At 44.2% G+C, this 23,509-nt stretch overlaps 1 protein-coding gene and 1 long non-coding RNA gene across 4 annotated transcripts in view; one reads left to right on the top strand and one right to left on the bottom strand.

Moving 5' to 3' along the window:
• Positions 1-15,787, bottom strand: part of AGPAT5 (1-acylglycerol-3-phosphate O-acyltransferase 5) — a 66,901-nt gene extending 51,114 nt beyond the window's left edge. For all 3 annotated transcript variants that reach the window (XM_042982862.1, XM_042982864.1, XM_042982863.1), the window contains exons 1-2: positions 15,448-15,787; positions 164-233 (exon numbers count right to left, since the gene is read on the bottom strand). In XM_042982862.1, coding sequence (XP_042838796.1) covers positions 164-233; positions 15,448-15,666 — 289 coding nt within the window. In that variant the 5' untranslated portion in view covers positions 15,667-15,787. The remainder of the gene's footprint in view (positions 1-163; positions 234-15,447) is intronic.
• A 367-nt stretch (positions 15,788-16,154) lies between these two features.
• LOC107180275 lies at positions 16,155-23,086 on the top strand. The gene is made up of 3 exons (XR_001511047.2): positions 16,155-16,266; positions 20,374-20,532; positions 22,912-23,086. It is a non-coding gene; the product is annotated as an uncharacterized LOC107180275 (long non-coding RNA).
• Positions 23,087-23,509: the final 423 nt, after the last annotated feature.

Below are 23,509 nucleotides of genomic sequence, written 5' to 3'. Positions count from 1 at the left end.
AAAAAAGTAAAATCATAAAAATATAAGATCATGATATAATGTCTGCATTGAAAATTCATGTTTCAACAGCAACAAAAATTCATTTAAAGGAATAAAAACATTACTCTGAAAGCCCATCTACTTTCTGTAGAAAACCTATATTTCATGCAAATGAAATACAAACCTGTGCTTTGATGATTTGCTAAATATATTATGTTTTCTTTATTTTTTGGCAAGTCTCCATATAGCAATATCTGAAAGATAAAACAGAAAGAAACGTTACTTTAACATCTCAAAACATGCACCACTATAACAAAACAGGTCAAAGAATCGGCAACGTCATGAATATCTCCATCCAGGATGAACAAAGATTAGATTTCTCTCAGAAGCATCAGAGACCATAAGTGGCACAGGTTTATCGTAGTTGAGTGCAGAGCAGGTCATAGAGTGGAACAGAATGATCAACATCCTCATGAGAAAAGCAGAAGCATTTACTGACCGCTTACAATCTCGGGAACCCTTTTTGTAAGATACGCCCCCCTTCAAAAAGCCTACCGTGTACCGGAAGAGACAGCCATGGATACATACAACTGTAATGAGACGTAATGCAAACTTGATGAAAATATGGCACATTTTATGTTGAAGAACTGTCAACTGTGGAGCAGAAGCAGCATCCATCAGCTGTGATTTCAGCAAATGAGACGAAGGAAGGATGTTCATGAAAAGGTGGACGAAGAAATGGAATCGGTAGTGTCTGAGACCTGTTGAGGCATCTTAGCGGCATCGCAGTCAGACCAAGCTACCTGCAGGGCTGGTGAGCTGGAGCAGGGGGACCCCACAGAGACCCGAATCAGAATGGGAAAGTCTTCTGAATACCGCACTGAAGACTAAAACATGATTTTGTGAGTAACAGGGAAACACGGTTCATGATTAGGACTCTCGGTAGCTCTGTGAAGAACAGAGAAAAGCTCGCTGGGGTGCCTGGCTGGCTCAGGCGGTGGAACATGTGACTCTTGATCTCAGAGTCACGAATTCAAGCCCCATGATGGACATGGAACTAAGTTAAGAAAATTAAAAAATAAGAAATAAAACAAAAGAACATGAAAGTTCAGGATACATGTGACTTCCAGGAAAGGCGGGAGGCTTCAACATGGGAGGGTACACAGTGGCTTCAACTCTTAGAAGTCATGTTTTATTTCTTAAACCGGATGGTGGGAACATAGGTGTTTGTTATAGTTTTTCTGTAGTTTTGCATGTCTTAAATGTAAATGTTTCATAATAAATTATTTAAAGAAGTTAAAAGTATATTTTTAAAGACTTTAAAAGAAAGGACTGCTAACAGTGGTATTTTTTTTTACTCAGGGCATTTTTGTTTCTGTACCTTGTGATCATGGATTATGCAAGATTATGAATCAACCAAGGCTTTTTAGATATCCACACAGATATATTGGTGGCAACACTCTTCATTACTATCTTAACAACAGAAGAAAGAAAATGACATTAACCCAGCATCTCTGTAGAAAAATGGAAATAGAGGGCATAGAGGTCTGGACGTCAGGAACTCAGACTGAGATTTCTATTATCTTCCTCAGAAAACTATTCAGTGCTATACATGTAATTTATAATACATATAATTGTTTAGATATTTGCTTAAGTTTTTATTAATAAAGGAAATCAGTGCCAACAAAACAAAACAAAACCCTAAACCAATAGTTTGATCTACGCAGGGTTATAATAGGGAGTTCTTGTTTGTGAGCAATCCCCGTTCTCTCACCAAAAAGCCAGAACTGCTTCGAGTCCATTGGCTACAATGCACTGGCTTTATGGCACTGCAGCGATGCGACTGTTTTTTGGCTTAAGTTCCTTGGATGACACACTCACATTTAAAGGTTACTACTCTTTGGAGACCTGCCTGCCCTCAAGCTGAAGTCAGCACTTGAACCATACAAGAAGAGACCCTCCTTTTCCTATCCTGCTCTGGGCTTGGGTAACAGACTGCTAGGCTGTAGCCTCTGAAGGGCAGATAACAGACAAGTTATGAAAAGGTGTTATTTTAGATTGATTGTGGTAATTCTGGTGTGTGCTGATTAGATGGGGGCCGGTGGCGCAGGCAGTGAAAGGATTCACCCCAGGCAGAGCAAGGGAGATGGAAGTTTACTGAATACACTGCAGAAAGCAGCAGGCGGGACAGCAGAGGAGACACTCTTCCAGGAGGTGATGGTGAGGGGCTTTGGTTACAGGGTGGAGTGAGGAAGGATGGGTACGTATGCAATTTTCCCGTTTTTGGTAGCCGTGCCTGGCTGTCAGTAGCCCGTTGGTTGGTTAGTGCCTACGGCCATTCCTGGTGGGTCACTTAATGAGCCTCTTTGCATTCAGCTTGTGGTCGCTCTGGGCCCTTTTGCCTTGAGTTTCCATTGCTCAAGCCTGCTGCCTAAAAGTGGCCTCTACAGTAGCTAGAGACAGTAAGATAAGCAATGAATTTTTTAAAACTTTTTTTAATGTTTATTTATTTTTGAGAGAGACAGGGAGACCCAGAACATGAAGCAGGCTCCAAGCTTTCAGCTGTCAGCACAGAGCCCAACGCGGGGCTCGAACTCACGGGCCGTGAGATCGTGACCTGAGCCAAAGTCGGACGTTCAACCAACTGAGCCACCCAAGCGCCCCAGATAAGCAATGAATTGGGCAAAACAGATAGAGAAAATGTAGTTCTACTGCTACACCACTCAGAAGGGGGGAAAAAAACCACAACAACGAATTCATAGCCACTTAAGGGAAAATACATAATACATCATTCATAGTTTTAAAGATTACTCTTTGATATGAATAGTATCTCACTGAAATAAAAGCTATTTCCAAATGAAATGCAGGATGGTACAAAAGTGGGTAAGCCTTTCACAAAACATAATTTAATATCTTAAAGTAGGTATTTGGATGATTGCCTATTTAAGTTTTTTCATTTGCCACTGTAACTTCAACAGAAATAAGTTAGAAAAGAGTAGTCTTCCTAATTAAAACTTGAAAATATCTAAAAGCAAAGTAAATGAAATTATGAACTGCAAATCTTATTGTAATAGTTGCATATCATTCTTAAGTACTTTGAAAAAATGTTGATTAACCAAAGAAAGGAACGCAGAATTACAATGTTAGGTATCATATATATGAAGTTTTAAGGTCCTTCACTTGATTTACCAGATTTCAAAGAAAAAACTTTTCGTTCTAATTTGAAATTGTCAAATTTCTTTCATTAGGTGGAAAGTTCGTTTTTCAATTTACTAACATGGAGAGGAAGAAAAAATTTTCATTTTTTAAGAATGCAGAATCTCAAAATACTTAACAGCGATTACTACCTTACTAAGTATACAATGAGACAGGTGTAGTGTTCGCTAAATGTAAAAGAAAAAGTTTCTAAGAATTTACAACATACCCATACACATAAATATAAACACAAAAGGGCAGGCTGCCCCAAGATAGCCCACTTTGGCAAAAAGATTATTTCAAGTTCAAAGTAATCAAAACCCAGCAGATGCAGGAAAAGATACCTGTTTGCCTCTCTCCCCTCCTCTCAACTGCCTAAATTTGCATTGAAAAGGGGAGCCTGTACGAGGAAGAGAGCAATTAACAGAGACTCCTCATTACCTAAGAAACTTATTTGCATAATAGAGCAGCCTTTGTTTTTCAAAACATCTCCTTTAGCTTCCCGCTAAAGGCCTTCTCCACTTTGGATCTGCAGACCCTTCCCTTGTCCTCAGCTCCTGTAAGCATCACAGGGCCTCACTATCTTCGCAATCTGCCTGTGTGGAGTCCCATAAATATGCCTATTAAGTTTGATTTTCTCTTGTTCATCTGTCTCATGGCAACTTGAGTCTAAGTCCAGCTGGAAGGACCACAGGGCAGAGGAAGTTCTTCCTCCCCGACAATTCTATTGACGACCTATAAGCCCACCTGCGCCCTCTCATTCTAACCCAGAGCCCAGGATTAATCACATTCCCTTTTGCACCAGGACGAACCCTGTTCACACCCCTATGGGAGCATCCACACGCTGTGTGCGTGTGTGCGTATCCTATCCCTTAGAGCTCATAAGCTCTTCCGTGGCAGGGTCTTCTTCAGTTTTCTACCCCAGGGCTTAGCACTCAGGTGGTTTTGAGCACAAATTTACTGAATCATTAAGTTGCACTTTTATTTTTCACAAGTAGATAAAGCTGCATCTCATTTTCAGCAGTAAGAGGTTTTGGAATAAACAAAGTAAAATGCTGTAAGGGCACCAGTGACTTTTTAAGGCATCCATTCTGGGAATCTTCTAGTACATGTATTTCGAATCACATTAATCAGGTTTTTTTGCAGGTGATTTGTTCCTTCAAAATCAGGCAAATGAAAAACATACGGCTTTTTTGTTATTCCTAACTCTTTAATTTTAGACTCATCATAATTGTTCGATTTTAGGCTCACCCATTTCTTAAAAGCGCATCTAGAGTCCTTTTTCCTTTTCATTTTATTAGAAGGGGACAATAAAAATGCTCCATGAATAATTATCTTCATGGCAACACTCTGGTGACTTCTGCTTTAGTCAAACAAACCTGCCCAAAGGGCTATCAGAAGAAGGCATGAACTGAGCTGGACTTCTTTCCCTCTCCATGATCTTTACATTGTTTACTCTTCTCCATGATATGTAAACAACCTGAAGACTCTCTGTATCCTGAAAAGAGGTAGTGAAATGGAATCGAAAGCAATCACGTTTAACACAATAGAAGTAGAATACCCAACTGATGACACCACCAGGACACGGATGAACAGCATTCTTTCTTTGTGAGAAAAAAAAAAAACACCAAGATTCTTCATTTATCCCAATAATATCCATTTTCTTTCAGCAAGCAAAGTGAACTTTTTAACTTTCTCACTGCCCTTAAGTATAGAGTCTGTTGAGGGGGGTCAGAGCATGCTACCCCCAAATATGCCCCTTTGGCACAGGATTACTTTGAGCTGAAGGCAAGTAAGGAACAGCAGACACCCCTTCTGCCTGCCTGAGGCATGAACTTTCGTTTTTCCAGGTGACATTAATACCCCTTCCTAAAGGTGTTCCCTTCTAAAGTGCCAGGAAGATCAGAGGCAGCCGATGAGTCTGCAGAGCAAAGCTTAATAAACCACCCTTTTCTAGCACACATTCCCCAGGGACCTTCCCACAATTTACCAGCCCGATAAAGGTCCGAAGCCCTTGTTCTATCTAGCCATGTTTCCACAAGTTACTGCCCTTTGTTAACATGACATACAAACCCCTAAGCCGAGTCTATTCAGTTCTTTTGGTCTCCACTTCTTTTCTGTGAGGCACCAATGCATGTAAAAACATTAACATCAGAAAATGTCTTTTCGCCTGTTAATCTGGCTTTTATCAGTTTGATGCGCAGACCTCAGCTATAAACCTAAGAAAGTGGAGGAAAAGCTTTTCCTCCTCTGCAGTGCAACATAACAGTCACTAAGAGCCCAGGCTAAAGTATTTGATTTGAATTAAGACTCGGATGTGAAGGGCACCCGGGGGGCTCAGTCGGCTGGGCATCGGACTCCACTCCGGCTCAGGCCACGATCTCATGGTTCCGGAGTATGAACCCCACAGCGTGTAGCCCACTGGCGATCCTCTGTCCCCTCCTCTCTCTGCACTCCTCCCTCCCCCACTAGGCACTCTCAAAAATAAACATTAAGGAAAAAAAAAAAAAAAAGACTTCGATTTGAATCCTAGTCTATCACCTTACTATGTGAACTTGAGTAAAAGTACCTTACCTCTCTCATCTATTTCTTTACAAGTAAAACGACTGTAATAACAGCAACCACTCCTCATGCGGTTGTGGTGAAATTTATGACACTAGTCGTGCCATGCTTTAAATATAGTAACTATCCCTCCAAAAGCGAATGTTGTTCTTACTACTGTCCAATAGTGAAGTTTTTTATTCAAAACTGTGTTAAGTGATGAATAAGAGAAAAAAAGTCTCTGATTACACAGAAATGTGTATAAAGAATGTGTTCTAATAAGATTACACGCATAATCTACACTGTTTATAATCATTTAAAATGAATTTTCAACAGTATTTTTTTTATGCCAATGGAATATACTACCGGTTAACCAGTACAAGATTTTTACTGCAACGCAAACAAAAACACTGGTTTTTTTCTGCTCAATCTGAAACAACACTTCACTGAACAGGAAGTCTGATGCCCCTCAGAACCAAGATCAAATTATACACATAGCCATTTGTCTAATCACCAGTATGTGAAAATAATGATCGAGCAACATTTAAAATGGAACTTACGAATCACAAAGCTTTCTTGTACATTCCTCATGTAAATCTCTTGGTATTGTCCTTACTCTCTAGGGTGTGTTTTTCTGAGCATCTACAATGCACCACTCATTGAAGGCAGTTTCACATATTATCTCATTTACTCTTGAAAATAAAATGACAGTAAGTAGTCCACTTAAGGATGAGAATATGGAGTTGAGACACTGACTTACTCAAGTCGACACACACGGTGGCAGAGAACGAGGAATCACGCTCTGGTTTCTCACACCAAGATCCAAAACTGTTTTGACGGGCACAAAACTATTCTCTGCAAAAATTCCAAATACTAGGAGCTTATGTGATTTTTTTCAATCTGAATTCTAAGGAGATAAGATACTCATGAGAAAAAAAAGACATAAAAAATTTTCCTCAGCACCTGGGTGGCTCAGTGGGTTAAGTTAAGTGTGGGACTCCTGGTTTCCACTCTGGTCATGATACCACCGTGGTGGGACAGAGCCCTGCATCGGGCTCTGGGCTGACAGCTCAGCACCTGCTTGGGATTCTCTCTCTCCCTCTCTGCCCCTCCTGTGTGTGTGCTCGCTTGCTCGCTCTCTCTCTCTCTCTCTCTCTCAAATAATACATTAAAAAAATGTTTTTCCTCCAGAAATACAAGTTAAGGATGGGAGCACAGCAATCTGTGAGCTGCTGAGCGCTGGCATCCATTCTGCAGGATCCAACTTCCGGAACCACCTGCTGATGCACGATGCTCCCTACAGCGAAGCAAGTGCTGGGATTCACACGCATGACTCCTCAATTTCCTCAGCTCTTTATTCACTTCTTTCCTTTATAAATAACTTATCTCATATACACTTTTTTAAAGTGACTTCCTCCTACACTGCCGAATTGTGTGTCACTGGAGAGTAGAGACGACTTTCTTAATCTAAAACCTGAGAGCCTAGCATGTGGTTAGCAGTTAAGGTGATGCTCCTTTCTAGGTGTCAACCCCCTCATTTCTTTGTGCTCTTGAAATTCCCACCTGGAGACCAGGCAGAGTAAGGCTGTCTTAAGATACCACTTACGGGGGCGCCTGGGTGGCTCAGTCGGTTAAGCCTCCGACTTCAGCTCAGGTCACGATCTCACGGTCCGTGAGTTCGAGCCCCGCGTCGGGCTCTGGGCTGATGGCTCAGAGCCTGGAGCCTGCTTCCGATTCTGTGTCTCCCTCTCTCTCTGTCCCTCCCCCGTTCATGTTCTGTCTCTCTCTGTCTCAAAAACAAACGTTAAAAAAAAATTTAAAAAAAAGATACCACTTACAACACCCTCTAAGACACCCAAGCGCATCGCTGGTTCCCACAGAGAAAGAGGAACAAACCTTAGAGAACCGCATAGGTTCAAAAGCAGCAAAAAGTACAGGTGTTTACTGACAAGTCAATAAAGGTTTCTCTATGTTGCTGACTGTTCCAGAAGGCCCGCTTTTATTTATTTTTTACGTTTCTTTCTTTCTTTTGTGAGAGAGAGACAGAGGGAGGGAGGGTGGGGCAGAGAGAGAGGGAGAGAATCCCAAGCAGGCTCCGTGCTGTCAGCGACAAGGCAGACTTCCTCGATCCCGGGAACCATGAGATCATGACCTGAACCAAAACCAAGAGTCCGACACTCAACCGACTGAGCCACCTGGGCACCCTTAGAACTCCCTCTTTTACAAAGTGTCTGACGTTATTCTTTCTCAGTGGTACCTCTGAGGGTACAGTTCATGTCTCTTTCCCCTTTACCTACTTAAGAATACAATCAGACTCACTAGACCTGCTGTCCCTGTTAAATCAAAACCTGTCAACCAGTAAGGTCCTTCAAGAATCCATCCCCATTAACAGTGGATCCACACTTCCACAGAAACCCAACCAGACCAGCATCCCAAGTACTTCCGCCCTTTGGTTAAAGGCAAAAATCGAGTCAAACTATTCTCCCCTTGATTGCCATCTCCAAAAGGTTACAGACAATCTTGTGGAGAGGGCAATACAGACGTAAAATATGCTAATGTTATGTTAATATCACGTATGCGATCCTGACACCAAGAGGGGGTGAGGAAGAGCTGGGGCCTGAGTTGGAAGAAAGTAGCTAAGGAAGAGTGGTCCAAAGGCACGTGGCTGAAAACACACCGGGGCCTCTGGGGCCTGGGGAGGAAGCAGTGGTTGGCCTACAGTGAAACCAGTGAAAGGAAAAACTGGCCAGGGCAGAATTTAGACGGCTTTGAAGGCCACCCTCAGGAATCTTCATTTTCGTTCAGTTATCAATCGAGGGCCTCTTTCTCCTAAGCATGCCGTGATACTTAACTCCTGTTTGAAATAGGATTCAAAGCAGTTCAGGATAAGTGACACAGCCTTCCTGAATAATCCAGGCAGCTGTCTCACCTTCGTGTCACCAAGCTGACAAACACGAACACTCCCATCTCAGGATCAACCTCTACTGGGATTGTTCGTGCATGCTTTTCCTGGCACGAATAAAACGAGAGTGGGATCTCGTTCCAAGCAACATAACCACACCACCTGGCAAAGCATCTTCAGAAAATGGATCCTGAAGCCGGAGCGCCATATACGGAATCCTGCCTCAGCTACCACACATGTGAACTCTTTGTGCTCTGTTCCCCAGGGTAAAGGGGAAGAAGGCGCCTACCTTGTAAGGGTGGCAGGCCGATGGTAGCACAACACCAGGCACACAGTCAGCACTCACGAAATGCCAAGTTGTTAGGAACCCCTTCCTCTCCTTTCTCCTTCACCTCCAGTCACAAGGCCCCAGCTACCTTGAAGATGGATTCAGGGTTCTTTCCATTCTTTCCATGTCCACTCTGCCCATTACTCTGACCACCATCTCTCGCCGGGATTACTACAAACCCTCCCACACCAGCCCTTTGTCAGAGCTCTGTGCAAATGTCACTTGCTTGGGCAAACTTCCCCAGCCCCCTGCCCTCCACCCACTAGTCTCAATCTCATAGAGCACGGTGCATTGTAATTCTGTTGCTACTGCTTGTGTCCCACCAGAGGGTGAGCTCCATGAGGGGAGGGATCTTGTCTCCAGTTTCCCCACCTACCCCTTAGCACCCAGCACAGGACTGGAACAGGGTGCACACTCCAGTACTGTATGTATGAGGGAAGGAAGGAAGGAAGGAAGGAAGGAAGGAAGGAAGGAAGGAAGGAAGGAAGGAGAAAGGAAGGAAGGAAGGAGAAAGGAAGGAAGGAAGGAAGGAAGGAAGGAAGGAAGGAAGGAAGGATAAAGGAAGGAAGGAAGGAAAGTTTCTGGGGACTCCTTAGAAGTTACTACTTAGTTTGGGGTTGTATTAAACCTGTGTTTAAGAAACCATAATAAAATGAGAAAATATCGGGGCGCCTGGGTGGCTCAGTTGATTAAGCGTCCGACTTTAGCTTAGGTCATGGTCTTGCGGGTCGTGGGTTCAAGCCCCGCGTGGGGATCTATGCTGATGGCTCAGAGCCTGGAGCCTGTTTTCGGATTCTGTGTCTCCCTCTCTCTCTGCTCCTCCCCTCCTCACGCTCTCTCTCAAAAATGAACATTAAAAAAATTTTAAATAAAAAAAAAAAAAGAGAAAATATCAAAGTAAAAATAAACTTGTGATTTCATTTAGGAAGAGTCAGCTCTCAGTTCATTCAGCTCCACAAATTCAGACAAATTCACAAAAGAGGGAAAGTACTGGATCTTTAGATTCATACTTTTCTTTTCCTCATCGTAACAGCACAGAGGTGTCCCCAGGGGTCACAGGCATATACAGCGCTACTACAAAACCCATCCAAGGGTGCCTGGGTGGCTCAGTCATTAAGCACCCAACTTTGGGTCAGATCATGATCTCATGGTTTGTCAGTTCGAGCTCGGTGTGGGGCTCTGTGCTGACAGTGCGGAGTCTGCTTCAGATGCTGGGTCTCCCTCTCTCTCTGCCCCTCCCCTGCCCTCTCTTTCTGTCTCTAAAATAAGTAAACACTACAAAACAAAACAAACAAAAACATCCAAAAGGTTAATTCATTGGGGGAGTCTTCCCACAATTTACATTTATTTAATGAGAAGAAATCTAAAGTTACACACCAAATTGTTGCATACTTGGGAAAGGTGTGTGTGGGTGGAGGGAACTTTAACTTTCTCAAACTACTGTATCAGTGTTTCAGTATTTTATTGTATCTGTGATTTAAAATAGAAAAAAGACATTAAAAGAAATCTTACACCAATGCAACCTAAAATAACTTGTTTGCTCAATGGGGGGGCTTTATTTATAGAAAGTATAAAAGCACGGCTCTAATTACATTTCTCTAAGATTTTCTTAGAAGTCTATTCCCTAGCCAGACTTCAAATGTGTTAGACTAACATCATATTTGATTTGGGCAATGTTTAATTTCCTCTCTGAAAGGCCGGTGTCATTCTTGAACAAGCAAATGCCTAAGCACAAGCCCATCTGGCCAGCTCCCTTACACCCACTACACTGAAGGAAGTAATCTAAGGTCTTTTAAGGTCTTCACGTGGATGATGAATAGAGAAAAAGGAAATCAAGGATACAAAATATTTATATCCTCTTTAGGACGACTGATATTCAAGACGTCTCTGGGCAATGTTTTAGCAGAAATGCAGACAGCATCCAGATGCAATAAAAAGGAGGCCGACTCATAAAGGCCCTTCTCTTGTTCTAAATAAACATGTTTCATTCTAATAGATTAGCTACAGACAGAACCAGTTATAAATGGTCTTAGAGACCATACCTAGCATAGGAAAGCTTTGGTTGTTCCTGAGGAACTCAAAATAATGTTTTCATTAAAGGTATGCATTATCAGAGATTTATTTAAGAGTATTCTAACTGAGCACATTTAAAAAAAAAATCAAAATCTTAGGCATAAATGTTCTATCTTCTTTCCAGTGTTTTTTGGACTATTTTGTACTTGCATTAGGTCAGTTGAAAAACTAAATTTTTTGTATCTCAAAGTCCACATTTTGTTGTTACAATAGATCACGTTAGCATTTGAGGAAAAGCAAATTAGAAGATAGGGCTATTAATGTAAAATATTTTAAAGTAAATTCTGAGTGGTACAAAATGATTTAAGCAGGAAAAAAATTTGACTCAACTGTTTATTAGATGTTGATTAGGAGACGTGTATTGTATCTCTAGATATTTTTGTCCTGCCAATATCAATGATCAGTGTTTAGTGCATTCCACTGGAAGGAGGGGAAAGAGTAGAATTGTTTTTGAAAATAATGACAAGAGAATTCTGACATTTAGAAAAAAAGTACATGAACTTTTAACAGCTTCCAAAACAACATGTTTGCATTTTTCATCATCTGCCATAACTATCACAATTACTGTTTATGCAGGAATCTCAGCATTCAGGACAGCCCCCTAGGAAAGAAACTCCAGACTACAGTAATCACATCACCTTCCAACCCCTGAGTCCTCACCACTGCCTCTGCCAGTATTCCCCACTTTCTTTTTAGCTTCCCACGTTTCTCTTGAACTCCAGCTCTAAGAATAAGCAGAATTGAGCTACGTAGCGGGCTGAATGCTGACCCCACAAAAGACTGTCCGTGTCTTATGCCTGTAACCTGTGAGCGTGACCTTACTCAGGAAAACAGTCTTTGCATTTGTGACTAAGTCAATGGATCTGAGCTGAGGAGCTCATCCTGGATTATCTGCGTGGGCCCTAAACCCATGACAAGTGTCCTTAGAAGAGAAGGCAGAGGGACATTTGAGACAGAAGAGGAGGCGGACTGTGGACTTACATGGCCACAAGTCAAGGAATGCCAACAGCCACCGAATGTGGAACAGCCAAAGAAATGACGCTGCCACAGAGCTTCAGGAGGGAGTGTAAACCAGCAAACACTCCGATTTCAGACATTTGGCCTCTAGAACTGTGAGATTAAATTTCTCTTGTTTTAAGCCACTAAATTTGAGGTGATTTGTTATGGCAGCAACAGAAAAGAAATATAATTATTTGAATCGGTGCCCCTCAAAATGATAAAGAAGTGTGTATTGATTTTCAGTGAGTCTCAAATTGAGAGATATACGAAACTTTTAGAATCCTTTCTTTAAATTTTTTTTAATGTTTATTTTTTAGAGAGAGAGAAAGAGAGAGAGAGAGAGAGAGAGAGCAGGGCAGGGACACAGACAGAGACACAGAGAGACAATGTGAAGCAGGCTCCAGGCTCTGAGTTGTCAGCACAGACCCTGACACAGAGCTCAAACCCACGGATTGTGAGATCATGACCCGAGCTGAAGTCAAGATGTTTAACCAACTGAGTCACCCAGGTGCCCTGAAACTTTAAAAACCCTACTGCTTATTGCAAACTAAATGGTGAAGGTACCCAGTTGAATCTCAGTACTAAAAAGATTCTAGGAGAACCTAAAAGGATAAATACTTATAAACAGTAACTTTAGCAACAGTGATTGAAATGTTCTCCTGTGTCAAAACCGCACGGGAGGGGTGTCTGGGTGGCTCAGTCAGTTAAGCGTCCAACTCCTGATTTTGGCTCAGATATGATCCCAGGGTCATGGGATCAAGCCCCGGTGTCAGGCTCTGCACTGAGCGTAGAGCCTCCGTAAGATTCTCCTTCTCCTCCTCTGCCCCCTCCCCTGCTCATGCACTCCCTCTGTCAAAAAAGAAATTAAAAAAAAAATGCATATGAAAAGAAAGTAGTAGAAATAGGAAGAACAGACATTTACCTAGAATCCAATGGAACGTTCAAGTATACGTGCTGAAATAGGTTTACCTGCCAAGGACAAATCATGAATTTCATGGACTTCCGTTCCTTCAGCCTAAAACTCCTATGCATAAAAAAATATTGTTACGCTACCATGAACCATTTCTTTTTTAAATCCAGAATAAAAAGCATTAAAGTGCCATTTAAAAACATTCTAATTTATGCTCAACACCACTAATTAACATGCAAATGCAAATCAAAACCATAATGAGACATCACATTACACCTGTCAGAATGGCTAGTATCAAAAAGACAATAAAAAGTTTTGGCGAGGATGTGGAGAAAAGGGAACCCTCACACACTGTTGGTGGGAATGCAAAGTGGTGCAGCCACCGTGGAAAACAGTATGGGGATTCCTCCAAAAGTTAAAAACACAAATACGATCTGATCCAGTCATTCCGCTACTGGGTATTTACCCAAAGAAAACGAAACGCTAATCACAAAGACACGATATGCACCCTGATGTTTATTCTAGCTTTGTTTATAACAGCCAAGATATGGAAGCATTCATAGACAAATGTGTAAAGATGTGCCACACACACATACACACACTGGATTATTACTCAGCCATAAAAAGGAATGATCTTGGCATTTGGGGCAACATGGATAGATGCAAAGGGTTTTACACAAAATGAAATAAATCACATAAAGAAAAACAAATGCCAAATGGCTTCACTTTACATGTGTCATCTAAAAAACAAAACACAAAAGAAACAGACCCATAAATACAGAGATCAAACTGCTGATTGCCAGGGGTGCCTGGGTGGCTCAGTCGGTTAAATATTTGAATCTTGGTTTCAGGTCAGGTCATGATCTCATGGTGCTCTGTGCTGACAGCGCGGAGACCGCTCGGGATTCTCTCCCCCCTCCCCCACTCGTCATCTCTCTTTCTGTCTCTCTCTAAATAAATAAACATTAAAAAAAAAAAAAACCCTTAAACTGGAAGCCCACACTGAACAAGGTATGAGGTGAGCCACACAATTTAGGAACTCTGAAATTTTGCAACCATTTTTAAAATGGGAAACTTGCTAAGCACGCAGTATGTCACTGGTATATTACACATTGCACTGCATGCTCTATTCTCTGAACAAAAACACAATGATCCACCACAGGAAGCACCATTTTTCTAAAAGGTAAGGCACTTTGTCCTAGGTTCTGTCTTCGTCCTAGCCCAGGCCGGCTGTCAAGTGATGTGAAGTTAAAGATTTAATCATGATGAAGCCACCCGTTTAAACCAATGTGGCGAAGTAAGAGCACAGGGGGTTAATGATTGACCCGAACTCCTGAAAATGTTAAATGAAGCCCACTTTAAAAGTCAACGAGGAGGAAGCCATGATCTGGAAGAGCAATCTTTCTCTCCTAGGAAGCACTTACAGACACTGGTTTAAATGTAGGCCCCGGCTTCTCCTACTTCCCTTCCCCCAAACAACCTCCAACTGGGGCAAACTCCCAGTCATCAGGGATCCACAGCAGTGCAACTGCAAACTGAAAATAGGAGCTGGTCGACAACAGGGTGAAAACAGCTGCTCTGGGGGGGAGGGTGGGGAAACGGCATAAAAGACAAAACCATACCAGGGCACTCCCTCCACCCCAAGCCTGACCACGGGAGGGAGGGGTGGAGAGGAAGAACGGGATGGACATAAGGCATAACCAAGAATCAAGCTCTTTTGTCCCAACTGGGAAATAAAAGGAAAACTCGCAGATGTTATTTTTGTAAAAGAGGCTTGAAATAAAACCAAAGAGGGTCTTATCCATTCCCCTCCCCACAAAATTTTAATCTAAAGATCCAATCTCCACCAAGTAACAGAAGCGAAGTCATCAGAGAAAAAAATGAGCCGCACATTTAAACCTAGTGTAAGTTGGCCAGAATTTTAAGTACCGTAGGGCTTCTACAGTAACAAATTATTAATTTCCTCGTCCAGCTTTCATTCACACTGGGAAAGAACGCAAAAAAAGAAGAAAAAAAAAAGTTGTACTTGCTGTCCGGATAGTAACACCAACCCGTTTCAACACAAGGTCTCCGGCTTTTCACAGCGCACTTTTGACCTCAAACATTACCAACCTTCTTAGACCAAACGCCAAAAACTGTCAACTGCTTGCCCTACTTAAACGTCCATCTGCATCGACTCCGCGAAGCCCCGAGACAGACAGTTACAAAACCTGGGGGTGCCACTTGTAGCCTGCGAACAACAGAACTACAATCACTCCAAGATCCTAGCGATCTTGGGGTATCTGCAAAGAAGCATGGGGCCAAAGCCTACATAAGACCGTGAGACTCCCCTCGCGGTGGGAGGACGAGGTGACGGCACGTGTTTCTGGCGCCGGATCTGCCGGGCAGACCCGAACGATCCTAAAGTCCCCCGGGTGGGGGGCGGGGCGCCGGTTGGAAGGTTCCGAGCCGAGAACCCAGGTGGAGAGGCGGGAGGAGGCAGGTGCGGCCGACGGGCGCCGAGCGCGGGCAGGGCCTCACCTGCACGCCGGTGTAGTTCTCGAAGAAGAAGAGCACCATGCTCTGATAGACGCAGTAGAGCCGATCGTCCACCGCCTGGTAGAAGTGGGAGGGCAGGAAGGCGGAGAGCAGCCGCCAGGCCCCCCAGGCCAGCACGTAGGTGGGGGCCGTGCCCAGGAGCACCGCGGCCGGCAGCACGCAGCGCATCGAGTACATGTGGAGCACCAGGGACAGCAGCATCTTCCCGGCTCCGCGCGCAGAAGGCTTTGCCGGCTGCTCCCCGCCCGGGGCGCCTCCAGGCCGCCCAGCTACCCTCGGCCAGCGGCCAATCACCGGGCCGGGGCGGGCCCCGCCACCGCCCCCTCACCTCTCCGGGCCGCCGGCAGCACCTGAGACGCCCAGCCCGCGCCCGCGCCGGCCTCCGCCCCCAGCCGCATGGGCCGCGCCGCCGCGGGACGGTGGGTGAGCGGCCGAGTGCGGGGGCCGCGCGCGCTGATGACCGCCGCGGGGCAAGGGGATGCGGCGGCCCTCCGAGGTTCAGCAGCTCAGAAGCGTTTACACCCCATGACCCTCGCCCGTCACCCAGTACCCCTATTGGGGGCGGGGCTCCGCGGCAACAACACGCCGCCTGATTGGCCTCCCGTTGCCATAGTCCCCCCCAGGGGGCGGGATTCCGTGAAATTAACACATGCTCTGATTGGTCGAGCGCGCTGACGGTTGAAGCGCTTCTGCCGACCGGACGCGCGGACCGTCAGGCTGTGCCGCCGCGCATGCCTCAAAGCTCGGCCTCGCCGCAGAAGCGGGAAGGAAGGTGGAGGTTGCCAGGCCCGTGGGGTGAAGGTGGGTGCGGCCAGGAGAGGGGACCCGGGCGGTCGTGTGCGCCCTCCGTTGGAGTCTGGGCCCGGGTTGCTTTGAGGGCATGCCCCACCTGCAGCTCGCATGCTCTGAGTGCCCCTAGGTCCCCGGGATGCGCCCGTTAAGCCGAGACGTCCGTCCCCTTACTCGGGGTGCACAGATGACGCGCTGTGTATCTCATGCGTTGCAGACTCTGCGGTCTCCAGTCAAGAGGACTCATGCCTTCAGCAAATATTTGTCAAGCTTGGTTTGGGAAGGCCAGAAAGACGGAACTGGAGCGGTTAGCGCCATCAAAGCTCCGCCCCGGGTTATCTGTCCCCGGCTAGGCTTAGCGAGATGGCTTCAATCTCAGGGCGGCTCCCACACCCTCCGCCTTCTCCGATGCTTCCCCTTCTCCCCAGCAAGTGCACAGGACTCCCTTCCTTCCGCTGGGGTGGTGCGGAGTCAGGCCTCCTCCTTCCATCACAATAATAATGATAATTACACGTTAACGCACCGCTGGCCGGCCTCTTCGGGAGGCTCTTACACGCTTGGATCAGACCTTTCCAATTCACGCTTGCTTCACCCCCCCCCCCCCCACCTCAGGGCCAGGGCCAGGGTATATATATAGAGAGAGAGAGAGAGAGAGAGAGAGAGAGAGAGAGAGCGCGCCTCATTTTGTGTAGTACTTAAAAAGTACCAGGACTGTGCACAAAGAATATGTAAAGTACTGACCTACTTGGGTGACCTTCACAAAAGCCTGCGGAGGCAGGGCATTTTTATTCATGTAAAAACAGATCCAGAGAACTTCTGGATCCTTCTACTGCCTTTGGCTTCACTACAAAAGGTTTAAAATGTAACTCTTTCCAGGGAGAGTTGCACTTCAAAAGAATGCCAAGGGCTTTAAATGATAAAATTTTGCTTTGTTTTTCTCTTCTTGGAAGCCAGTGAGGTACCTTTATGCAGGGAGGGATTTTAATGGAAAATTGGAATCCGGGCCAGGACAGTGGCTCCTTTCTCTGACTATCTGTACATGATTGACAATCATCTGTACGATGATTGGTAGATGGTTATGTTAGGAGAGGAAGCCAGGTGGGCAGAGAGTTCTCAAGGCACCAAGTATTTGGACAAGTATACCGCCAACAGGAAGCGTTACACAAAAGGAAGACACTGCAGGGTTTCCCCTCTCTTTCTATGGAAAGTAATGGCTTGTACTGTGAGAGGAACTAGATTTCTTTTTGGAGGGAAAGAGTCATGGGCATGGATAATGTGCAAACCCAGTGCCGCTCCTGCTTCCTTTGATGGAGACCAGACATCCCTACAATTAGAAAAATGTATGAAGAGGTAAAACAGGCTCGGCGTTCACATTTCGATCTGTGTATATGGAGTCAGTAATTAGTGGACGTATGTAAATGCGTTTTTTCTGTGAATTACGCCCCAGTTACTGTTGGTCACCGGTCGTAAAGCTCTGTGCGGTGTTTTGGCATGGAGACTCTTGAGAGCTGAGCCTCTCTTTCCCGTTCGTGTCGAAACCCAGCCCCTCCCTACCTGGTGACGGCCGGTGTGCTCTTCTCTCTTCTAACAGTGGCAGATTCACTTTCCCTTTTGGCTACTAGCAAACCCCCCTCCCCCAAGCTGTAATCAACCCACATCCTCTGCTTCTGCTTCTCACTTTGTACATTTTTTTTTTATTTGGGGAGGGGCAGAGAGAGAAGGCGACACAGAATCCGAAGCAGGCTCCAGGCTCCGAGCTGTCAGCACAGAACCCGTCACAGGCCCGGAACTCACAAACCGGGGAGATCATGACCTGAGCCGAAGTCGGTCGCTCAACTCACGCAGCCACCCAGGCGCCCCTGTACATTTTTTTTTAATTCCTTGCAATCTGACTTCCTTTTGTACCACTCTAGAAAAATGGTTTTTTTCGAGAAGCACAGCTACCCTAGCCTGCAGACACTGCCCCTGGGATACAAACAACAGTGAAAAGACCGGTTCTGTGTAGGCCTTCCTGGTGCCAAGGTTCAGTGAGGGCTTACACGTGGGACCGGGTGTTTGCAAACAGGATATTCGGATAGGGCAAGATATTAAGGAGATTTTATTTAGTCTGGGGACAAAGAAGCCTTCGCGAACAGTGACGCTTATGATGCAGCTGAACAGTGGAGTTAGCTAGGCTGCAGCTGGAGAGGAGAAGCCTCCTGAGTGAGAACGCTGTACCTGAAGGGCTGAAATGAGAGCGTGCAGTGTCTGGGGCCCTTGGGTGGCTCACTTGGCTAAGCGTCCGACGTCAGCTCAGCTCACGATCCCATGGTTGGTGGGTTCAAGGCTCCCATGAGGCTCTCTGCAGTCAGCACGGAGCCCGCTTGGGATCCCCTGTCCCCCCACTCTGTGCACATGTGTGCTCTCTCTCAAAAATAAATAAACTTAAAAAAAAAAAAAAGATTCTCTCCTTCTGCCCCTCCCTGCCCCCCCAAAAAGAGTGTGCAGTGCCCTCAAGCTCTGAAAAGCCCCGTGTGCTTTTGCTCAAAAGCTTCAAAGCCCATTGCTCTGAAAAGCAATGGAATGGGCCACACTTTTAAAAAATTGTCTGGATGCCCCCTAAAAGAAATGTATTTCCCTCACACATTTTACAGTTAATAGCTAAAGTTGTTTTTATCATAGGTTTAGTTACAAAATAAGTTCTGATGAGTTACACTTTATTTCTTTTAACCTTTATTTTGAGGGAGTGCACGTGCATGTGGGGGAGGGGCACAGGGAGAGGAAGGATGAGAATCCCAAGCAGGCTCCATGCAGCCACCACACGGCCTGACTTGGGACTTGTCCTCACGGACCGCGAGATCATGACCTGAACCCAAACCAAGAGGCCAACCTTTAACCGACAGGGCCACCCAGGAGCCCCCAACATTTTAAAGTGATTACAGAAATCTTTTAAATGGTCTGAGTGGATTATGAATACCATGCGGATTTATTATCCATCATCATTTATTTAAATACTTAAGATTTTTACTCATTAGGATTTTATAGTGATCCTTTCTTTTTCTCCTTGAAAACATATTTCATTCCACTTCTATCACAGAATTTGACTTTATGGAGTACCTTCTTAAGACTCAACGTCTTTTGCCAGTCTCATCTCAGATATCTAAGAGTAAAAATTCCTTCTGGATTGAGCTCTTACTTTTGTTAGCATCATACAGTGTAATCAGCGTGTGTCACAAAATCTGCTAATTATTGCAAATAAAAGTAAAGTTTTATTGGCAATGCATGCCTTAGTGATGCCTTCATTAAAAGAAAGTTTAAATTGTCTTTTGCCATCCTCAAGTTACACCTTTCCACCTCCCTGTAGTACCATATAGTAAGATTGGAGGTGGGCCAGGTGGGTCTGGCCTTCCAGGAGTCTTCATAGACCAGCTTTAGGAAAGTTAAGCATCCGAAAGTCCCATTCCTTTAAAACTACTCATGAACACATCTTTACAGACTCTCAGGGTCATCCCGTGGAATAGTTTGAGAACTGTTGGTGGAGAAAGTGGGCGAGGGAAGGAGACATGATAGCGGTTGAGTCTGGAAAGGACGGATAGGCAAGAACCACATGACAGCAGAACTTAGGAGATGCAAAGGATTCTAGACGTTATCTTAAAGGATCTGGAAAGCTATTAAAAGGTTTTAAAGAGGGAAGTGACATTAGGCTTGATTTAAAAAAAAAGTTGTTCTAGGCAGTGTGGAAAGTAGATTGGAAGCAGTTGGGAGATGTGCTAGACTCCTAGCTAGAAATAGTGTGGGCTTAGGCTTTGTTAGTGACCATGTATGGAGAACAAGAAGCTAATTCCTCAGGTACAGCATTGTTGGAGGGAAATTTGACAGTATCTAGTAAACCTGGACAGATACCCTTTGAGTCAACACATCTAATTAAATGAATGTCCATAGTAGAATGATTACATGAATTCACAGAGATGACCAAGTAGAATACTATGCTGTAGATAAAAAGGAACAAAGAGATCCAAATGAACTGTCCTAGATCTCCAAGACATTAGGTGGGAAAAGTAAGTTGCTGAATAACATGTGCAGTTATTATCCCATTTCAGTAAAAACTAAAACCGTATATTTCTACGTGCAAATGTCTAGAAACCACTGATGGCCGTGATTATCTCTGGGGCAGGGAAGCAAGCACAGATGAAGTTCAACTGGACTTGATTGTTGCAAGTTTTTACAAAGAAATACTGATTCCACAAATACGTAGCCACTGCTAATTGTACATTCCACCCACTCTGCTTGGATTCAAAGGTAAAGATGGAGAACAGGCAAAGGCCCTGAGGTTGTGACCCTTGTGAGGTGTCTGTTCGGGGAGGGGAGGAGCTGGGATTTGCTTATTACGTGGGCAAATAAAAAGCCAAGAGGTGACCTTTTGTAAGAGGTAGCTAAGAGGTGTGATCCACAGGAGTTAATTGACTGGTGGTGATAAATGAGAAAGGGAGGAGTGAACGATGCCTTCCAAGTTTCAGGCTTGTGTAGCCAGGTGGAATTTCATTTCGCCTACAGATGGAAACAGTCCCGTGGGGCGTGGAACTTAGCTGGTGGTGCGGGAGCCTTTTAAAAAAACACAGGTTACAAAAACAAAATTAGATTTGAACATGGATATTTGTTTAGAGTGAAAAAAAACCCCACAAAAATAGCCGGTGGATCACAAAAATAAAATATCCAGAAAAGTAACATTATGTAACTGTATCATGTATCTGCAAATAGAGTATGCCTTTCGATTATGAAAACCGTATTTTTTACATACAGCAAGAGAAGTAATAGTCGCTCCTCTGACATAAATGGAAGTGGGGTTTTTATCATCGTTACGATGAATAAAATGCTCAACCTCACACCTTGACTTTAATATATGTTCACTAAAACTCGAGATTTTTTGTTGTTGTTTTGAGAGGAGGTGTGAAGGAACAAGATAGAGTATAGTGGGATCTTGGCAAATCCATTCGAAAACTCATGAAAGAAAACAACTCGAGAAATTTTTTTAAAGGAGGAATACTGAATGGCAGACAGAATGATGGCTATCCAAAGATCCCAACTTGAACTTGTGAGTAAGTTAATTCACATGGCAAAAGAGAATTTGGGACTCCGTTGGAGTTAGGATTACCAATCAGCTAACCTTGAGAGAGTCCTGGGCTACCTATCCAGGTGGGTTCCACGTAATCACCAGGGCCCTTACAAAGGGAAAGAGGGAGGCAGACAAGGAGCTCAGGCTGATTCAGCCTGTTTGCTGGCTTTAAAGATGGAGGAAGGCTGCAGAACAGATCCCTTCCCAGAAACCAGAAGGAAACAGGCCTGCTGACACCTTGACTTTAATCCAGTGAGGCCCAATTTTGGACTTCTGATCTCCAAGATAAGACATTACTTCAGCTACTATGGTAATTTGCTATAGCAGCAATAGAAACATGCTAGGGTGGATTTCTCCAGTAGGTACCACAACGTGCTCTAAAATACAGTCATAGTATTTTACTAGTGAAGAAATAGAAGGTTCAGGTGAGCAAAATGAAGAATTGAGAAACCCATGTACTGTGTATTTTGAATTTTTTGAAAGTGGGTTTTGAAACAAAGAATTAGTCAAAAAATGTTGATACTAGTGTTCATGTTTTGGAAAAATGTAAACAAACATGACAGCTAACAGCAAAATAAAAACCAGACGGTATTTAAACATAAAAACGTTAACAAAAATTAAAAACAGGAGCATACTAGAAAAAATAGAAGACAATACATTTATAATATTCAGATAGAGGAGATTTTATCTGGGATGATCCTAAGACAATCCTCCTTAAGTATAGATTCTCAAGAGATCTTAGAATCTCCACAAAGTAATCTGACAGCAGAGTTAAGTAAGCAATTATATTTATGCTACAAACTACAGAATATTCACCCTGAATGCTGTGAGATGTTAGAGTGTCACTGAGGGCCTTGAGGAACACCCAAATTGAATCCACATGAGCTCAGGTGTGGAGTGTCATGAAAGCTGTAACCGAATCGGTTATACTGTAAATAGACCCTCCTGGGTGGTAACAGAGGGTGCTGATCTGGGTGTAGTGTCCTTAGAAAGGGATAGAAGATCTCCGAGTGAGTGATAGAAGATCTCCAACGAGAATACCTTCTATTCACGAACAACCTAAACTTGTTAGCCCAACACTTGGTCTCTATTAGTCAGCTACCATGCAATCCTGTGTTTTGACTTGTAAAACTAAAACAAGGCAACCTTGTTCCAAAAGACTTACACAGTACTTTTTCTTTTTTTAATGTTAGATGAAATCTGGAAATCTCTTTCGCCGCTGTCCCAAGTCCTGACTTCTCACCTAGAAGTTAGAGCTATAAAAACTTTCTAGTTGTTTACCTCTGTCTCTTAGTGGATGTTTGTCCATCCATGGCCCTGTTCCCCTCTTCACATGAAGATTTTTGAGCGGATCCAATCCCCAACGAAGGTGCCATATGGGGGGAAGTTGACCCCACCTGTGCTCTGGGGATGGGCCAAAATTAGCAGGTGTCAAGAAGTGGTGTCTGAAGTGGGGACCTTGAACCCCTGAAGCTCCCCCAGGACACATCCAGGTGTCCCCAGGTGAAATGTTTCATGATGGTACTGTATCCTGATTTGCCTTTCTCACTGTGTTGACTTTTCAGGGACGACTTCAGGTGAACCTGGTAGCACCTTAGCACGCGAGTGCCCAGGTGCCCATCACCACGGACTCGCAGCAGAAACACACTCATTTCACTTAATGTCCTTGATGAAGCAAAAAAAAAAAATCCCAAGCTTATTGGGGTGCCTGGGTGGCTCAGTCAGTTGAGCGTCTGACTTCGGCTCAGGTCGTGATCTCGCAGTTCGTGGGTTCGAGCCCTGCGTTGGGCTCTGTGCTGACAGCTCAGAGCCCTGGAACCTGCTTCAGATTCCGTGTCCCCTCTTTCTCTATGCCCCTCCCCCACTCATGCTCTGTCTCTCAAAAGTGAATAAAGATTAAAAAAAAAATTAAAAAAAAATCAAGCTTGTTAAATCCTTACACTTTAACACTGTGAGTAAATGGAGAGTTATTTATGAAGCACGTGTGATTTCACCAAAATACAATAGTTCTCTGGATGGGAAAAAAAACACCTTTTTTTTCGAACTGAACTAGCCACTTTTTTTTTTTTAATGGAACATCTTTTTTTTTTTTTTTACTCGGAAGAATAACATAAGCTATGATTATGCTGGAAGATACTTTCTCAAAAATGAACCAAGTGTCAC

Source organism: Panthera tigris, chromosome B1 (assembly GCF_018350195.1).
Source record: "Panthera tigris isolate Pti1 chromosome B1, P.tigris_Pti1_mat1.1, whole genome shotgun sequence".
Classification (NCBI taxonomy): Eukaryota; Metazoa; Chordata; class Mammalia; order Carnivora; family Felidae; genus Panthera; species Panthera tigris.
Note: the sequence above shows the minus strand (reverse complement) of the source record. Positions and strands in the feature narration are given on the sequence as shown.